The following is an 18565-nucleotide window of genomic DNA, read 5'->3' on the forward strand; positions in this document are numbered from 1 at the left end:
GAATGTGGACGGTACCACACTAGAACTTAAGCTTTCAGCCTGCAGGTGATATTTTATGTTTTTTTAATTTCAGTGCATCATAGTGATGAGCTCACCACAGTGTCTCCAGGTTACAGTGTGGATTCTCCAGACCAGCAGAGAGAGAGATGATCTAGAATCCCTCAGGTATCCTGCAGACTGGAAGACTTAAACAGCTGTATGTGGATCTTTACCATCAAATTCAGAATTAAAGAAAAGAAAAGGTATAAACTATTTCTAAGGTTTAAAGTGTCACAATGGCACCAAAAATAAATAAAAGAAGCTTGAAATAACAGTATCAGGAGTCAAGTCAAGTCAGGCTTTATTATCGTTTTAAACATCTACAGTTCGTTTCACCAGGACCATGCCGTTTATCAAACAACGTACATTAACAATAAGAACACAGAACTACACAGAACACTAAACTAACAACACAAAGTGCACACGTGCAACATCAAGTGCAAAAAAACAAAACATAACAAGACAGCATGAGCCAAGGAGACAGTAACCAGTGAACAGTCCGTATAAAAATAAAAGATAAATACTGTACGTCAATATTTTGTGCAGTGTTTTTTTTTGTCGTGTGTGTGTGTGTGTGTGTGTGTGTTACAGTTTAGTCACTTCATATTGAGAAGTCTGATGGCTTGTGGAAAAAAAATGTTTTACAATTTGGATGTGAGGCCTAAAAGCATCTGTACCTCTTTCCAGATGGCAGAAATTGAAGAGTGTGTGTGTGTGTGTGTGTGTGTGTGTGTGTGTGTGTGTGGGTGGGTGGGTGGGTTGTGTGTATGTGATCATCCACAGTGCTTGTGTCTTTATGGATGCAGCATGTGGTGTAAATGTCTATTATGGAAGGAAGAGAGATCCCAAAGATCTTTTCAGCCGTCCTCACGATCCTCTGTAGGGTCTTGCAATCTGAAATGTGCAGTTGCTAAACCAGGCAGTGGTGCAGCTGCTCAGGATGCTCTCGATGGTCCCGCTGTTGTGAAGGTTGTGAGGACGTGTGGTAAATGTTATGCTTTCACTAGAGATACTCCTGGGCTTTACTTGTTACTGAAGTGGTGTTGGGGGACTAGGTGAGGTTCTCTGCCAGATGAACAGCAAGGAATTTGGTGCTCCCCACAATCTCCGTAAAGGAGCTGTTGATGTTTAGCATTCATGTTCAGTCTGTCCAAACAGAGCTGGTTCTGAGTTTTATTAACAAGCATGATTCCTGTTATGGCCTCGATCAGGGAAATAAGTGTGAACTAAAAAGTCACTTTGAAATAGCTCCAGAAATCCTGTGCAGGGATAGAGAACCTGTTAGATGGAGAACCATCTGTGCAGTGATCCATAAATCAGACCTTCATGACAGAGTGACAAGACAGGAGCAACTGTTGTGTAAAAGGCGTATGACAGCAGAAATTTCTTGACTGAGACAAAAATGTAATTTTTTAGAAAGGATGTTTTATAAACAGCCACTGAACAACCTCTGGAAAATACCATCCCTAGGGGGAAGCATGGTGGTGGTGGCATCATGAGTGTGGATACTGTGAAGAACTGACAGAGGAATGAATGCAGAGCTGATGCTCTGAGAGCCGCTGTGTGGGTGTGGAGACTGTTTTTAACAGCCATTTGTTTATGTAAGGAAGTGACGTCTTTATGTCTCGAATCACTTAAAATAATTGTATGCAATAAATTATGATTGAACACAACAATAAATTTTGTAGAGCATGTGGTGTTATGGGCAGCTTCACGTTCGTGGCTTCTTGGCAGAACACTGAGAACGCACTCAGAAGATCAACACAGTGTTTATTAAACTATGGGCGGTGAAACTTATACATTAACCACTGCTGATTAAATACTCACACTAATTCATCTCCCGAGGTTTTATTTAGGATGAGGATGAGGTTCCTTTTTGTGTCTGGTGTCTCTCAATGTTTCTTAATGAAGTCTCAAAGATTTTCCTTCACCACTGAATTACTGATTATGGATAAACTTCTAATGAACAAATACACTAAACTTCTACATTCCAGCTTTAGAGAAGCTCTGAGAAGCTGCTCTGAGAAAATATTCACTGTTAAAAACTCTACACAAATAAAACTGAATGGAATTAATAAGAATACGTGTGTGATTCAAACTAAATAAATTAAAAGAATATTACTGGTGACAACACCCTAGAAAACAATAATAAAACTTAAACACACTGATCAGAAACTACAATACTTTTATTAATAATGTATTCTTTTGCATATTTTTTATAATTACTTATTTTTATTCATCTCATATTTAACCTGAAAACATAAACCAGTAACTAACAGACACACACACACACACACACACACACACACACACACACACACACGCACACAAAGCCTATTATTCTATTCGAGTTTCTTATTCAAGCTCATTTCCTGTATGATTAGCAGCTGCCGTGAGCTTCACGCCTCCCAGTGGACGCTTGGTTTCTGCTCCGAGGCAGAAGGACAACATCATGTTTCCCAGCATGAAGCTGTAAATCTCCTCATCGACACTTCCACATCACATGTCTCATCACACTCATTTTGGGTCCACACTCCAGCTCTCTCTATCAGCCTGCTGGGAAACCTCCTCACTCCTCCCCCAGGACCTCAAGTAGGAGCTGAACATCAGCTCTCTGATTAAACAAGCACACCAGACATGGTACGGAAGTTCAACCTACTAAAGGGAACAATGGTGCACTTTTACATCAACAATGTTCATTGTTAAAAGCGCTATACAAATAAAAATGAGTTAAATTGAATACATCTTCATCATTAAGTCGATTCTTATCTCCTCCATCACCATCTGGTATGCTGCTGCCACTGCTGAAGACAAAATCAGACTGCTCCATGTCCTCCACTCTGCTACGAAGATGTTAAACTTTCACCTCTACAGGACCTGCACACCTCCAGGACCCTAAAGTGGGAAGATAGGATTGTGTCTTCTCCTGTAACCCTGGACTTATTGAGTCACTCCTCCCCTCTGGCAGGATGCTGTAGACCTGGATTCACCAACATGGTGCCCGTGGTGACCACATGAGTAGCCCGCGGGCCTTTTCTAAAAAAAAAGCTGTTTCCTACTTGTTAAATCATTGTTGATAATTATTTAAGAAATCATTAACATGATCAGTGTCTTCACATAGATGAATAACATTAATTATTAATAATAACATGTAATAAAAGGTAAATTGAGCAAATGTGTTATTTCAGCTCAAACTAAAAACTGTGTGTATCAAACATCATCACGATCATCAACACCAAGGAGCCACCATAATCTCTGACCTGCCTCCATAAACAGTATTATTACTGTAAACACCACACTGTTCATGTTATAGATACGAGTTGATATCAAAAGGTTTTGAGACTAGTTTTGTAACATGCCAGCAGATAGCAGCACAAGGCTGCTCGCACCGTCACAGGGAGCACCGACCTTCATAAGTCAGTGTGCCAAAAGACGTCGTCCTGTGTACATCAGGAGCAGTGCAGCTGGTGATCTTCTGACCAGCATGAATCTCAGAAGGATCTTGACATGCTATGAAATGAAGACTTTTAGGACACGTTCCAGAAGAACACATGGGGGCGCTGTATTACTGTGCAAGGGGACTATTTTGAAGGTGATCATGTGAAAACATAGACAAATAAAGATCTTTCTTGTTATGTATTACATTAACATTTAAACAACATTTACACCATCAACAAGGACCACTTTATTACAAACTGCACAAATTGTTTACTGAATGTTTATTGTTTATTGTTTATTTATTATTAAAATTTTTATTTATTTTATTTTTTTATTTTTAATTTTTAATTTAAATCGCTTGTACATGTTCATGATACTTGGTAGTAAAGGAGTGTGTGTGTGTGTGTGTGTGTGTGTGTGTGTGTGTGTGTGTGTGTGTGTGTGTGTGTGTGTGTGTGTGTAAAGATGTTCTGGTCTCCTGAGTGTTTGGGGAAAAAAATTATGAGTTGTGATTCCCGTCATTCCCTCATCACTGATGCATCAGTGTGGATCTTCACCTCATATCCAGGAGCATTTAAACCAGACACAGCTGTTTTACAAGAAACATAAAGCTCTGTGTGTGTGTGTGTGTGTGTGTGTGTGTGTGTGTGTGTGTGCGTGCGTGCGTGCGTGCGTGCGTGCGTGTGTGTGTGTGTGTGTGTGTATGTGTGTGTGTGTCCACTGATCGATAAATACACAATACACGGAGATGATTTTACTGTTTCATCAATCTCCTTAGTGTATCTTGTTTTATTCTAATACTGAGATGATTAACCTTGTAAATCTACCCCAGTGTGTACACAGACACACACACACACACACACACACACACACACACACACACACACACACACACACACACACACACACACACACATGCTGATGCGATTCCACACAAACAGACAGCAGGAAAGTGGCAGCAATAAAGTTTAATTTGGTGATAATGAAATGAAGTGTGGGTTTGTGAGGAGTCTCTGGAGGAGAACATTGAGAAGATGAGAACATGTGCAGAGATACTTCATGGAGCTTTTGGGATGTGTAAAGCATGACGATTTGAATAAATGAAATAATTATGTAACTTGCTGCACATTTAAGTCTCTGAGAAAGTGTTTATTGTGGATGTGTGTAAAAAAACATCTGCTGCACCACCAGGTCTTTTCTACTGCAGCACCAACACACAGCTTCAGCTACATTACAGCTCTTCATGTTCTACATAACCAGCTGAGAAAAATAACAGAAACTAAAAGATCTCCTATCAATCAAAGTTCTCCTCTGATGTAACAGCTGCAAAGCTGCCATTCTTTTACAAATGGAAAGCAGGAAATCTCTCCTGGTTCCTCTCCTAGTTCTCTCTTTTCTCTAGAAGATATCTGAATGTACTGTGTATCAGGTATCTCTCCATTTCCCAGAATGAGCTCCATGGGCTAAAGCCATCTGACAGAAAGTGTCCTAGTGTCCTTTAGAAGCTCATGTTGATCAACCAGAGAAGTATAGCTCCTTTACCATGTTCATCCTTAAGACTCTTCTGCAGCAGTTCATAGCACAGCATGGTGATGGTTTGCTTCCCACCTGGAGCAATTGGAGGACTGCATCTTCTCCCTCAGGTTTTTCATAACTTTATACCCAACTGCTGTTGGTTAAAAATAAAGGTCTAGCTTCAGATCATTTCAGATCCACCTGCTGGATCCAGCCTCATGATGATTCTGTTTATTTCTTCTGCATATAAATAACTTTCTGAACTTGATTGCTTCTCTATAAAAATAAAATCTGCAGATAAACCGGAGATAAACACAGCAGAATATTAGCACCAGATATACGCGACCTTGAGCTCTTCCTGCGACCTTGTGTTTTTCACTCAGAAACGCAATTTGGGATTTAAATTGGCTCCGTAATTTACACACGATATTTATAGATTTCAGTTCCTGTGACTGGAGTCTGTCTGAGCCCCGAGAAACACTATGTACCATATGACACACACACACACACACACACACACACACACTTCAGCTTCTGTACACACACACACACACACACACACACACACACATACACACACACACACACACACACACACATTATTTATTTTCTTTTTTTATTTTAAAATTTTAATTTAAATCGCTTGTACATGTTCATGATACTTGGTAGTAAAGGAGTGTGTGTGTGTGTGTGTGTGTGTGTGTGTGTGTGTGTACAGAAGCTGAAGTGTGTGTGTGTGTGTGTATACAGAAGCTGAAGTGTTTGTGTGTGTGTGTGATTGTACAGAAGCTGAACAGTGTGTGTGTGTGTGTGTGTGTGTGTGTGTGTGTGTGTACAGAAGCTGAACACGTGTGTGTGTGTGTGTGTGTGTGTGTGTGTGTGTGTGTGTGTGTGTGCGTACAGAAGCTGAACAGTGTGTGTGTGTGTGTGTGTGTGTGTGTGTGTGTACAGTAGCTCAACAGTGTGTGTGTGTGTGTGTGTGTGTGTGCGTACAGAAGCTGAACAGTGTGTGTGTGTGTGTGTGTGTGTGTGTGTGTGTGTGTGTGCAGTAGCTGAACAGTGTGTGTGTGTGTGTGTGTGTGTGTGTGTACAGTAGCTGAACAGTGTGTGTGTGTGTGTGTGTGTGTGTGTGTGTGTGTGCGTACAGAAGCTGAACAGTGTGTGTGTGTGTGTGTGTGTGTGTGTGTGTGTACAGTAGCTGAACAGTGTGTGTGTGTGTGTGTGTGTGTGTGTGTGTGTGTGTGTGTGTGTGTGTGTACAGTAGCTCAACAGTGTGTGTGTGTGTGTGTGTGTGTGTGTGTGTGTGTGTGTGTGTGTGTGTGCGTACAGAAGCTGAACAGTGTGTGTGTGTGTGTGTGTGTGTGTGTACAGTAGCTGAACAGTGTGTGTGTGTGTGTGTGTGTGTGTGTGTGTGTGTACAGTAGCTGAACAGTGTGTGTGTGTGTGTGTGTGTGTGTACAGTAGCTGAACAGTGTGTGTGTGTGTGTGTGTGTGTGTGTGTGTGTGTGTGTGTGTACAGTAGCTGAACACTGTGTGTGTGTGTGTGTGTGTGTGTGTACAGTAGCTGAACAGTGTGTGTGTGTGTGTACAAAAGCTGAACAGTATGTGTGTGTGTGTGTGTGTGTGTGTGTGTGTGTGTGTGTGTGTACAGAAGCTGAACAGTGTGTGTGTGTACAGAAGCTGAACAGTGTGTGTGTGTGTGTGTGTGTACAGAAGCTGAACAGTGTGTGTGTGTGTGTGTGTGTATATACAGAAGCTAAACAGTGTGTGTGTGTGTGTGTGTGTGTACAAAAGCTGAACAGTATGTGTGTGTGTGTGTGTGTGTGTGTATGTACAGAAGCTGAACAGTGTGTGTGTGTGTGTGTGTGTGTGTACAGAAGCTGAACAGTGTGTGTGTGTGTGTGTGTGTATATACAGAAGCTAAACAGTGTGTGTGTGTGTGTGTGTGTGTGTGTGTGTGTGTATGTACAGAAGCTGAACAGTGTGTGTGTGTGTACAGAAGCTGAACAGTGTGTGTGTGTGTGTGTGTGTGTGTGTGTGTGTACAGAAGCTGAACAGTGTGTGTGTGTGTGTGTGAGTATATACAGAAGCTAAACAGTGTGTGTGTGTGTGTGTGTGTGTACAAAAGCTGAACAGTATGTGTGTGTGTGTGTGTGTGTGTGTGTGTGTGTGTATGTACAGAAGCTGAACAGTGTGTGTGTGTGTACAGAAGCTAAACAGTGTGTGTGTGTGTGTGTGTGTGTGTGTGTGTGTGTACAGAAGCTGAACAGTGTGTGTGTGTGTGTGTGTGTGTGTGTGTATATACAGAAGCTAAACAGTGTGTGTGTGTGTGTGTGTGTATACAGAAGCTGACAGCACAGTCATTTATTAGACATTTATTTATTAAAACGGTAAATCTGTATAATTGTATTAGAATTGCTCTGAGTTCTCGAGCTGCTCGGCATCTCTGTGGGTTTGATGAAGATGGTGGTGATGATGATGGACATGAGTCAGAAAGAGTGTTTTTCCTGGCTGGAGGTCAGGAATTACGAGTAGGAACCTGTCGACGTATGCTGCTTGACATCATGAAAGTGTGGGCATCGTGGTGACACAGCGGGGAGCGTTGGGTTGCTGATGTTCTCTCAGCGTCTGCTTGGCTTTCCATCCCAGTTTAAAGGACATGGCAGTAGGTGGGCTCCTCTAAATTAGACCAGGTGTGAATGAAAAGGTGTACAGTGATGAGCAGGTGACAGAGTTGCAGATTTCCTGGAACTGCATCACCCTAATGAAGCTAATTATAACTAGAGTGATGTTCTCAGTGATGTTCATCATTCAGTGGAGCATAAACTGTCAGACCAGGAACTCCTCATGTCTTACTACTGTACTGAGACTGAATCAGTACGTTATGGAGGGAGAGTTCAGATCTATCTATCTATCTATCTATCTATCTATCTATCTATCTATCTATCTATCTATCTATCTATCTATCTATCTATCTGTCTGTCTGTCTGTCTGTCTGTCTGTCTGTCTGTCTGTCTGTCTGTCTGTCTGTCTGTCTGTAGATAGTTTGCAAAACCAAACCTAATGTTCTAACACCACTGACGCTTACAGAACACACAGCCTTACAGAAACACCATCACCACCATAGAATAATTATTTCTAGTGAAACATGGTGATGATGATGATGATGATGATGGTGGTGCTGGTATTTCCGGTTTGTTTTAATTAACTGACCGTTTGATCGTGTGTGTGTGTATGTGTGTGTGTGTGTGTTATTCATCACACACACACACACACACACACACACGCGCGCGGAAAGGAGGCGGCCGCGTGACATCATTTCGGCCGCGCGGACCCTCGCGACCCTCCGTGACGTGGAGATAAAAGCGGGATGCGTGACTTTCGCTCGCGCACTCGAGTCTGTTCACGCGACCTGACTTCAGCCCGAGTTTACCGGAAACCACTTTAACGGAGATGCGCGAGACGTGTTTCAGAGAACTTTACTTCCTGTGTTTGATCTTTTGCTGTCTCACCGGCTTCTATTCTGATGTTGGTGAGTCTGTCTGTCTCTCTGTCTCTCTCTCTGTCTGTCTGTCTTTTTTATTTACTTTTATTACTCACATTTTCCTCTTTTTCCTATAACAACAACAACAATAATAATAATAAAAATAATAATAACAATAATAACAATAATAATAATAGTAATAATAATAATAATAATAATAATAATAATTATTATTATTATAATACTTCAGACACACTGCAGAAAAGAAAAGTGTAAAATCTGTAAAACTTTGACATTTTAAATAAAGCAGAAATAATCAGGAGGTTACAGAGTAGATAAACGACTGTGGTGTTCAGGTTTCATGTTCTGCATCGTCTCTATCAGATTCAACACATTTATAATTTCAGCAGAAAAAGTACGATTTTCTTCCAGTCTAATCTTTCCACTCTGCTGGTTCTGATCTGATTTAATCTAATGGATAAAAAGCAGAAGACAGATGAAATTAATCCAGGATTTCAGCGGCATGTTTCTCTCAGAGCTGCTGTCTGCAATCAGAATGGTTTTCGGTGAAGGTCTCAGTGTGCTGAACTCCACCGAGTGTGTGATTTACTCGTCTACATCCTCATTTCTGATGATCCATACATTAGTTTCTGTTCTTCACACACTGTGATCAAGTAAAATCTATATATTGATGAGCAGTGCGACATTTCATAGATTTTAATCATTTTTTTTATTAAATCTGTAACCTCTGTAATTCTACATCACAAGAACCTGAGAACCCCAAAAACCAAGAGTCCAGAATATTGGTGTATTTTGTGATTTTAATATTTTACAACTGAATATAAACAAATGAAATAAATATATTTGATAAATTTTTGTTTTCAGGATTAATGTTTTAAAACTTATTTATTTCATTATAATAATATTTAATAACGATGACTGAAATTTTGCTCGATATTGTTTGTGTTGCAGAAAGTTTTCCACTGATCGAGTGTGAAGATGATGGAGATGAGAGACAGGTGAGTGACACCTGAACATCTGCAGCTCAGTCTACAGACAGATGTTTCTGTTCCTCTTTAACTCCTCTGCTTTTACAATGACTCTGTTCCACACAGGGATAATTAATCTGATCATTAGGATTAGATGATGAGGATTTGATAATTGAAAGCAGCAGATGTGTTGGATAAGGTGGTATGTTGTGTTAAGAAGATCTCACCAGGCCAACAAATCCATTTCAAGTTGAAATCCTCCTGTGATAAAACCCTAGCCGTGCCCACTTGTATCAGCAACATGCACACACACGTATACACACACACACACACACACACACACACACACACACACACACACACACACACACACACACACACACACACACGTGACTCACGCTATAATGATCTCACATGTCAGGAAGTCAGGTCCCTCTGACGGCTGTGTTAATTAGGACACCATTTATTTCCTGTATTCTCACCTTGATTTGACCTTCACCATCATCTAATACACACTTCTGAATCACGAGTTCTGACCCGAACGTCGTGACAGAACCACACAACTAGCATGAAGATGTTAGACAGCACCTGGATAGAGAAGAATTAATCCGATATGGTGAAGGATCAGAGAGGGTTCCGGTTCTCCTCGAGGGCGTGGCTTTGCTCACACTGAAACACAAACCTGAAACATAACGTCTTTTTTCTGATATTAAATAATGAACACTTTATTAATATTAACCCCAATCTACCTGAACAAACTGTCCTGTGTGTGAAAACAATCCTGGTTTTGTTGGGAGGTTCTGACACTGGAGACTCCTTCCATACGTCTTAATGAGAACTTTACTGTATCAGCTGATGGTTAATGAAACCAGATAACAGAACTTTTGTGTGTGTCAGGGTTCAGCTGTGCAGAGCTCGTTGTGTGGACTCATGTGGGGAGACCAGAACAAGGTGAGAAGAAGAACAGTGTTCCAGACCTGTGTGTGTGTGTGTGTGTGTGTGTGTGTGTATGTGTGTGTGTGTGTGTGTGTGTAGATTAGCACACACTCTCAATACTTGAAGGAAGTTTTAGATCATCTGCTGATATGATAATAATAATAACAACAACAACAACAACAACAACAACAATAATAATAATAATAGTAACAATAATAATAATAATTTATGTTCCTCAGGAGCAGATTCAGAACGTCTTCAAGCGGGTTAGTGTGTGACTGGGTGATGTTTTATTACCAGAGTTCCCAGTGAACTGCTAATGGACTGGTCTTCATTTCAGTTCCTGTTTCACTACTCGAAGGCTCGGAATTCAGTTGGCACGGTGGAGAGAGAGGTAAGCAAAACACCTCATGAACTTCTTCAGGAAATGTTTTTTACTCAAACTAACTGCTGCAACTTGTTTTCCAGTCTCACTCTGTCCATCCACTGATGCGTCTCTCACCCAAGTTCACTCTGCGGAGGAAGAAACAGCAGCTTCTTACTGTGAGCTCATTCATCATTCCTTAATCATCGATCCTCAATCCTCCATCCTTCATCTTAACTCTTGCATCCTCACTCCTCCACCTTCACTTCTCCACCTTCGCTCCTCCATCCCCCATCCTCACTCCTCCACCTTCACTCCTCCACCTTCACTCCTCCATCCCCCATCCTCACTCCTCCATCCTTCATCCTCCATCCTCCATTTTTACTCCTTCATCCTCCATCCCCCATCCTCAATCTTCATTCTTCATTTCTCAATTTCCTCCTGGTTACTGGTTTCCTTACAGCAGATTAGACCCTAAGTACAGGACACACACATCATCGGAATAAGGACAGACGTTCAGGATGTTCCACTCAGACTGAGTATCAGTTTCCATGGTGGAGAAGTAGAAATGATCAAATTGAAAGACTTAAAAGTGTGGTGGAGATGTGAAGGAGGAGGAGAGGAACAGACTGAAAATGTCTAAATGAAAAAGAGGATGAAATAATGAGTCAGTTTGAGTTTGATTGATGTTGAACTCTTTATTCTTCATTAAACCATCATCAAGTTTACTTCCTTTATTTCATTCCAGTTCTGGTAAAGAGAGAAAGAAAACATGACAAAATAGAGAATCTTCCTCCACCCGCCCCCTTCTGTCCTCCACCCGCCCCACTTCTGTCCTCCACCCGCCCCCTTCTGTCCTTCACCCGCCCCCCCTTCTGTCCTCCACCCGCCCCCCCTTCTGTCCTCCACCCGCCCCCTTCTGTCCTCCACCTGCCCCCCCTTCTGTCCTCCACCTGCCCCCCCTTCTGTCCTCCACCCGCCCCGCTTCTGTCCTTAACCCACCCCCTTCTGTCCTCCACCTGCCCCCCCCTTCTGTCCTCCACCTGCCCCCCCTTCTGTCCTCCACCCGCCCCGCTTCTGTCCTTAACCCACCCCCTTCTGTCCTCCACCTGCCCCCCCTTCTGTCCTCCACCTGCCCCCCCTTCTGTCCTCCACCCGCCCCGCTTCTGTCCTTAACCCACCCCCTTCTGTCCTCCACCTGCCCCCCCCTTCTGTCCTCCACCCGCCCCTCCTTCAGTCCTCCACCCGCCCCATTCTGTCCTCCACCCGCCCCCTTCTATCCTGCACCCCCCCCCTTCTGTCCTCCACCCACCCCATTCAGTCCTCCACCCCCCCCATTCTGTCCTCCACTCTGTAGGAATGAGAGGGTTTTGTGGATGGAAAAAAAAGAACCTGTGATGAAACCGATGTGTGTGTGTGTGTGTGTGTGTGTGTGTGTGTGTAAGTGTTGAAACTGATGTGTGTGAGTGATAAAACCTGTGTGTGTGTGTGTGTGTGTGTGTGTGTGTGTGTGTGTGTGTGTGTGTGTGTGTGTGATTGATGAAACTGACGTGTGTGAGTGATGAACGAGATGAAATCCTGAAACACATGTAGATGCTCCTGTGAGTGTTTGAGTGATTTTCTCTTTCTCTTAGAGACACTGAAGAGAACCTGCACTCACTCACACACTTGGTCCAGGTGAGGGATTTCAATAGAAGTTCATAGATGAAGATTAATATAAATTGATTAGAGTTTATTATACTAGAACTTCTCTCTGTACTCGTTTCTGTTTTGACCACAGAGATCTCAGAGAAACTCAGTAGAGCGTTTTCTGAACATGTTCCTATTTGAGATAAGTAACAGAAAATAACTGATTTGGTTTTTTTTTTTTATAAATGATCTTCTGGGTGTTTTATATAAAGTTGAGTGTTGAGCTGGTCCTGTTCCTCACCTGATGCAGCTCATCAACACCCTGATAAGATCAGCATCAGGAGTGAGAAAGATCTACAGAGATCTACAGCATCTGTTTAATTCTTGATTCATTTTCACTCCTTTCTTTTTAAGTATATGTTATAAGATTGCTCTGGAATGTACACATCAGCTTCTCAGCTGTTATAAGATACATCACAAACAGAAGAGTCTCAGACAGGAAGTTCTGCTCACAGTTAGAGTAAAGTCTGTGGTCAGAGAAGCAGATCAGAGTGAGGATGAAGGTGAAAAGCACTCGACTACAGATAAAGTTCAGCACATGCACAGAGACACTCATATGAAAGGACTTTCAGGTGTGTACGCTTAAACATTTCATGTAAACAGGATTATCTTTTCCCATCCACAGATGTGACCAGATGTTAAGTGGGACACTACAGTAACATCATCTGGAGTGTAAAATCACTGCTTCTGTAAATAAACTTGTGTACTGTGTTTGGCTTTTCTCTTGCCCTTACTGTGTGTGTGTGTGTGTGAGTGTGTGTGTGTGTGTGATCTGCATGATAAATTCAGTTGATATAAATTTATAAAAACAGCCTGTATAAAACAAAATGTACATTATAAAGGAAAACAGAAATAAACAAGAGCAGCATAAATGTACAGGTTTATTTTTTATAATAAAGGATAACAGAAAAAGGGTCAGAAGCAAATAACAGCAAAAATAATATTTATTGTTTATAAAATGAATAACAGCTTTTAAAAACCCAAATGTCATGTGAGTCTCTGCACTTTTTATCACCACCACTAGAGGGCTGTGCCTTTAGGATTATTACCTGTAGATTATAATCATCATCCAGGTGTCCAGTTGTAGTTAACAGTGTGTGTGTGTGTGTGTGTGTGTGTGTGTGTGTGTGTGTGCACACTGGGGAAGATGTAAAAGATTAATCATCTCAGTGTTAGAGTAAAACAAGATACACTGAGGAGATGAAACAGTAAAATCACCATGTGAGATTCATTACTGTATTTATTGATCAGTGGACACACACACACACACACACACACACACACACACACACACACACACACACACACACACACACACACACACACACACACAGGTTAACACGCAGTCAGAGTTTTGAACAGGAAGTGGGCGTGGTGCATTAAAAACGTTACTGGAATGCAGATTCGTCCAAACCTGAAATCATAAGTCTTTACAAACATTTAAAAAAAAATTTAACGACAGAAAACTTCAGTCATCATCAGATTCGTCTCCATATTTGTGGGCAGGAGCTGAGGAGCGGACTGAGGAGATCAGCTGGTCCTGGATCTGTTTCCTGGGATTTTCTTCCAGGTCTGTTTTCACTGCACCGGATTCTGACAAACGCCACTCCAACTCTGAGCAGGAGAAAACTGATATTACACCAGGGACAACAGAGACACACACACACACACACACACACACACACACACACACACACACACACACACACACGTACCATCACACGTGAGGTTCATTCCTCCGAACACGAGCGGCCCGATGAACTGAGCCTTCATCTCTCCTTGGTGATAAACGAAGATGGTGGGCAGGTTTCTGTCGGGATAATTAGCGATGCATGTGGTGGAGATCGACTTCAGGAACTTAGTGTCTGGAAACTTCTGCGCCAGAGAGGACAAGTGCTGATTGATCAGCGTGCACAGGGGGATTCTGGGAAATATTAATGTGTACTGTTAATTCATCCTCAATTAAAAAAAACAAAAAAACATCATGACCATGCACCAACCATCACACACACACACACACACACACACACACACACACACACACACACACCCTTGTTTGTAGAGATGCAGCACCACCCAGATGCCTTCTCCAGCCTTGTTTACTTCCTGAATGTAATCTTGACCTGAAATCTCCTTCACTTCCCCAAACACGTTCTTTATCTGCTTTGCTTTCCACTCAGCGAGTCTCTTCTGCCTGAGAAAGTACATTACAGACTCACACTTATAACATACAGCTTTCTGAATTCTCAAATATAAATAAAGTAATAAACGGTGAAGATCCTGCACTCAATCTCCATGTAAATGAGGTGTAAAATCCTCCAGTGTGTAAAACATGGAGACCAGAGTGTGTTTATGAGAAGTTTAAACTTCACACAGAAACCCTGCATTATCTTCTTCGTTATCTAAATCATTTAAAACAAAGGAGTTAAAAGATTTGAGTCACTTCCTGTAAATCTTATAAAGCTGAGATCTTCACCTGTACATCTCGATGGCGATCTCGTCCTCCTCACTGAACTCATCCTCATTTTCCTCCAGCTCCTCCAGGGTCATGTCCTCGTAGGTTTTTACTGCAGGAAACAGCAGGAGCAGTTTGTACACAGTAAAAATGGATTAAAGACTTTATTGTTGAAAATCTCACCAATGGACTGCTGTTGAACCGCCTGCTCCTCTTCCTCATCCTCCTTTGGGGTTTCTTTTGGAGGAAGGATTCCCTTCTTTCTGAGAATGTCATTCCACTCGGTGTCTTCATTTGGATTCTGGAGTGGAAATGGAGGAGGTTTAGGATCTACAAGATCACTTTAGAGAGAGAGAGTGAGTGTGTGTGTGTGTGTGTGTGCGTGTGTGTGTTTGTGCGTGTTTGTGTGTGTGTGCGTGTGTGCGTGTGTGTGTGCGTGTGTGTGTGTGTGTGTGTGTGTTTCGACCATCACACAGAAAGCGCTTTATTTATCAGCTACATTTAAATCTATTAAAAATAACTTTAGTAAATCCACACAAACCTGCATCTTCTCCCAGCTGAGTTCTTCTTACTGCTCCTCAACACGGCGGAAAGAGCGCCGGCTATTTCATTCCGACTGGAAACGACATTCTTGCGTTAGAACACACACACACACACACACACACACACACACACACACACACACACAGAGGCGTGCGCGCGCAGCTCCTAAATTATTTAAATAAAAACTTAGTTCAATAAAAATTTATACAAATATAAAATAAATATCCATACTGTGAAAACACTGTGCAAGAAATACGACCAGAGGAGATTTCTGCACGGACGATAAAACCGGGGGAACCCACTTCCGCTATGACCACATAAGGACATGTGACAGTGTTTGACAGCGCGTGCTGTCGATCAACCCGCACACACACACACACACACACTAATAAGGGCAGGACTGAAACTAGCAATTACGTCACCAACAGAACCGGAAATAGATTTCCCAAAAAAACACTTTATTGCCTCTTGTTCTGGTTCCCCTTTAAAACCACACATTCCATCTTATACTGGTGTAGAGTTCTGCTGCTGTACTGATTATTTACCCACATTATTTACACACACACACACACACACACACACACACACACACACACACATTTATATATATACATATACACCCAGCCACTTTTTATTTGTATGATTTTTAACAGTTTGGTGACCGGATGAGATGCAGCCTGCGTGTCTTTACGTTTACTCTCAGTAATGAACCTTAAAATAGAGTGAAAGTCCGCGAGAATCTGACACGAGGAACAAATTACTTTTACTTTATTACTGCTTACCACTGATAATAATAATAATAATAATAATAATAATAATAATAATAATAATAAGAAGAAGCAGATGCCAGTCAGATTATCCAAATTCTAAATTCTATCTTGTGATGTCAAAGTCCGCTTGGCTTTGCTCCTGGTGTGTGTCAGTCAGCTCTCTGTGTGGTGAATCACTTCACCTGTACATGGGTTCAGACTCAGCACACATCTGGACTGAGGCGACTCGTTTTCCAGTCACATCACCGCTGAGATTTATTTACTGCCTGCAGCAGCAACCTTCTCATCTCCTCATCTGTTTAGCACTTTAGGAGGTTCATCTTCCACGTTTGTGGTGTTTATGAGATTAATTGAAATGTGTGTGTGTGTGTGTGTGTGTGTGTGTGTGTGTGTGTGTGTGTGTGTGTGTGTGTGTGTGTGTGAGTGTGAGTGTAAGGGCAGTAGGCTCTGGGATCAGGTTTATTTAGGGCTGAACCCTGAGGAATCGGGGACAAGCGGACTTTGAACTCATCAGTGAGTTGAACAGAATGATGAAGCAATCAAGCTTGATAAACATTAGATTTTAATGATTTACTTTGGTTTGTTTAATCATTTATTTATTATTGACAACCACAAAGTAGTATCTGTTCCAACATAAATGTACCTGTATTTTAGGTTCCTTGAACAGTTTGAAATAAAATCGAATAGCATGTCTTTCTTTTAGGACAGGAAGTGGAACACTGATACTTGGGTTAAGGGATAATTACTAAAAATAGGCTAAAGAAAGGTCAATCAGATTATAAATAAATGTGGTGATTTTACTCCCTTGGCACAAACCTCCAAACACTTGAAATCTGAACTCTTGTTCTGGTTTTCCATACAGAGATGAGAGCTCCTGCTCCAGCTGCTCCACCGTCACCTTTCGCACAACCAGTTTATTCTTTAGAACATTGCCAAGCCAGGCACCTGACTGGAGATCGTTCGGTTTTGTTTTGTCATGGCAGCAGTAGGCAGTCCAGAAATATTCGGGGATGTTGACTCCTTTTTCGACAGGGACGTTATCTCTCCTGATCTTCATCCAGGTCTGTCCAGGCGCTGCTCCAGTCACAACATGTGCAAAACCTCTGTCACAAGTTTTTGCTATGAGTTTCTCCATCTTTCTTTCTACTCGGTCAGCCCACACGTTGTTGTCTTCTTGAGTCTGTGGAACTGCGTTGGTGTGTGTGTAGGTGGCAATAGCACAATTCTGATCGTTATTGTGGCAGCGTGGATAAAGGTGCCCTCTGGTGTAAGCTGACTGAGATGCGTAATCATCATATATTGCCTGGAATTTGCCGAGGTCTTTAATCGGTTCCTCTCCCTCTCGTGCCATTTCAGGTTGTTGATTAGGCTCATCAAGCTTGAGGGAAAAAAATTATATCAAAACATATAGAAGATTAACATATGACATGCTCTTCATCATTACAGGGTTAGGGTTCTGCTCTTCATCACAACAGGGTTAGGGTTCTGCTCTTCATCACTACAGGGTTAGGGTTCTGCTCTTCATCACTACAGGGTTAGGGCTCTGCTCTTCATCACTACAGGGTTAGGGTTCTGCTCTTCATCACTTTAGGGTTAGGGTTCTGCTCTTCATCACTACAGGGTTAGGGCTCTGCTCTTTATCACTACAGGGTTAGGGTTCTGCTCTTCATCACTACAGGGTTAGGGTCCTGCTCTTCATCACTACAGGGTTATGGTTTTGCTCTTCATCACTACAGGGTTAGGGCTCTGCTCTTCATCACTACAGGGTTAGGGTTCTGCTCTTCATCACTACAGGGTTAGGGTTCTGCTCTTCATCACAACAGGGTTAGGGTTTTGCTCTTCATCACTACAGGGTTAGGGTTCTGCTCTTCATCACAACAGGGTTAGGGCTCTGCTCTTCATCACTACAGGGTTAGGGTTTTGCTCTTCATCACTACAGGGTTAGGGCTCTGCTCTTCATCACTACAGGGTTAGGGTTCTGCTCTTCATCACTACAGGGTTAGGGTTTTGCTCTTCATCACTACAGGGTTAGGGTTCTGCTCTTCATCACAACAGGGTTAGGGTTTTGCTCTTCATCACTACAGGGTTAGGGCTCTGCTCTTCATCACTACAGGGTTAGGGCTCTGCTCTTCATCACTACAGGGTTAGGGTTCTGCTCTTCATCACTTCAGGGTTAGGGCTCTGCTCTTCATCACTACAGGGTTAGGGTTCTGCTCTTCATCACTTCAGGGTTAGGGTTCTGCTCTTCATCACTACAGGGTTAGGGCTCTGCTCTTCATCACTACAGGGTTAGGGCTCTGCTCTTCATCACTACAGGGTTAGGGTTCTGCTCTTCATCACTAC

General features: G+C 42.2%; 2 protein-coding genes across 6 annotated transcripts; one reads left to right on the forward strand and one right to left on the reverse strand.

The window, feature by feature from the left end:
• The first annotated feature begins 8299 nt into the window (after nt 1-8299).
• On the forward strand, nt 8300-13739 carry nms (neuromedin S). Of its 4 annotated transcripts, XM_083537406.1 has the most exons (8): nt 8300-8524; nt 9449-9495; nt 10363-10416; nt 10641-10667; nt 10742-10795; nt 10870-10944; nt 12400-12442; nt 13080-13739. In XM_083537406.1, exons 1-7 carry the CDS (start codon nt 8446-8448, stop codon nt 12406-12408), a joined length of 345 nt encoding a protein of 114 aa, XP_083393532.1. In that variant the 5' UTR covers nt 8300-8445; the 3' UTR covers nt 12409-12442; nt 13080-13739. The 4 variants fall into 4 exon arrangements, with proteins under 4 accessions (XP_083393532.1, XP_083393534.1, XP_083393533.1 ...); XM_083537408.1 differs by lacking the exon at nt 12400-12442 and having other exon boundaries at nt 13080-13103; XM_083537407.1 differs by lacking the exon at nt 13080-13739 and having other exon boundaries at nt 12400-12467.
• Nucleotides 13381-15783, reverse strand: pdcl3 (phosducin-like 3). Of its 2 annotated transcripts, XM_083537402.1 has the most exons (7): nt 15684-15783; nt 15451-15539; nt 15093-15210; nt 14931-15021; nt 14505-14648; nt 14170-14378; nt 13381-14068 (listed from the first exon to the last, which is right to left on the reverse strand). In XM_083537402.1, exons 2-7 carry the CDS (start codon nt 15454-15456, stop codon nt 13923-13925), a joined length of 714 nt encoding a protein of 237 aa, XP_083393528.1. In that variant the 5' UTR covers nt 15457-15539; nt 15684-15783; the 3' UTR covers nt 13381-13922. The 2 variants fall into 2 exon arrangements, with proteins under 2 accessions (XP_083393528.1, XP_083393527.1); XM_083537401.1 differs by lacking the exon at nt 15684-15783 and having other exon boundaries at nt 15451-15544.
• Between the last annotated feature and the right edge of the window lie 2782 nt (nt 15784-18565).

The sequence above is a fragment of the Silurus aristotelis genome, assembly GCF_946808225.1.
Source record: "Silurus aristotelis genome assembly, chromosome: 3".
Taxonomy (NCBI): domain Eukaryota; kingdom Metazoa; phylum Chordata; class Actinopteri; order Siluriformes; family Siluridae; genus Silurus; species Silurus aristotelis.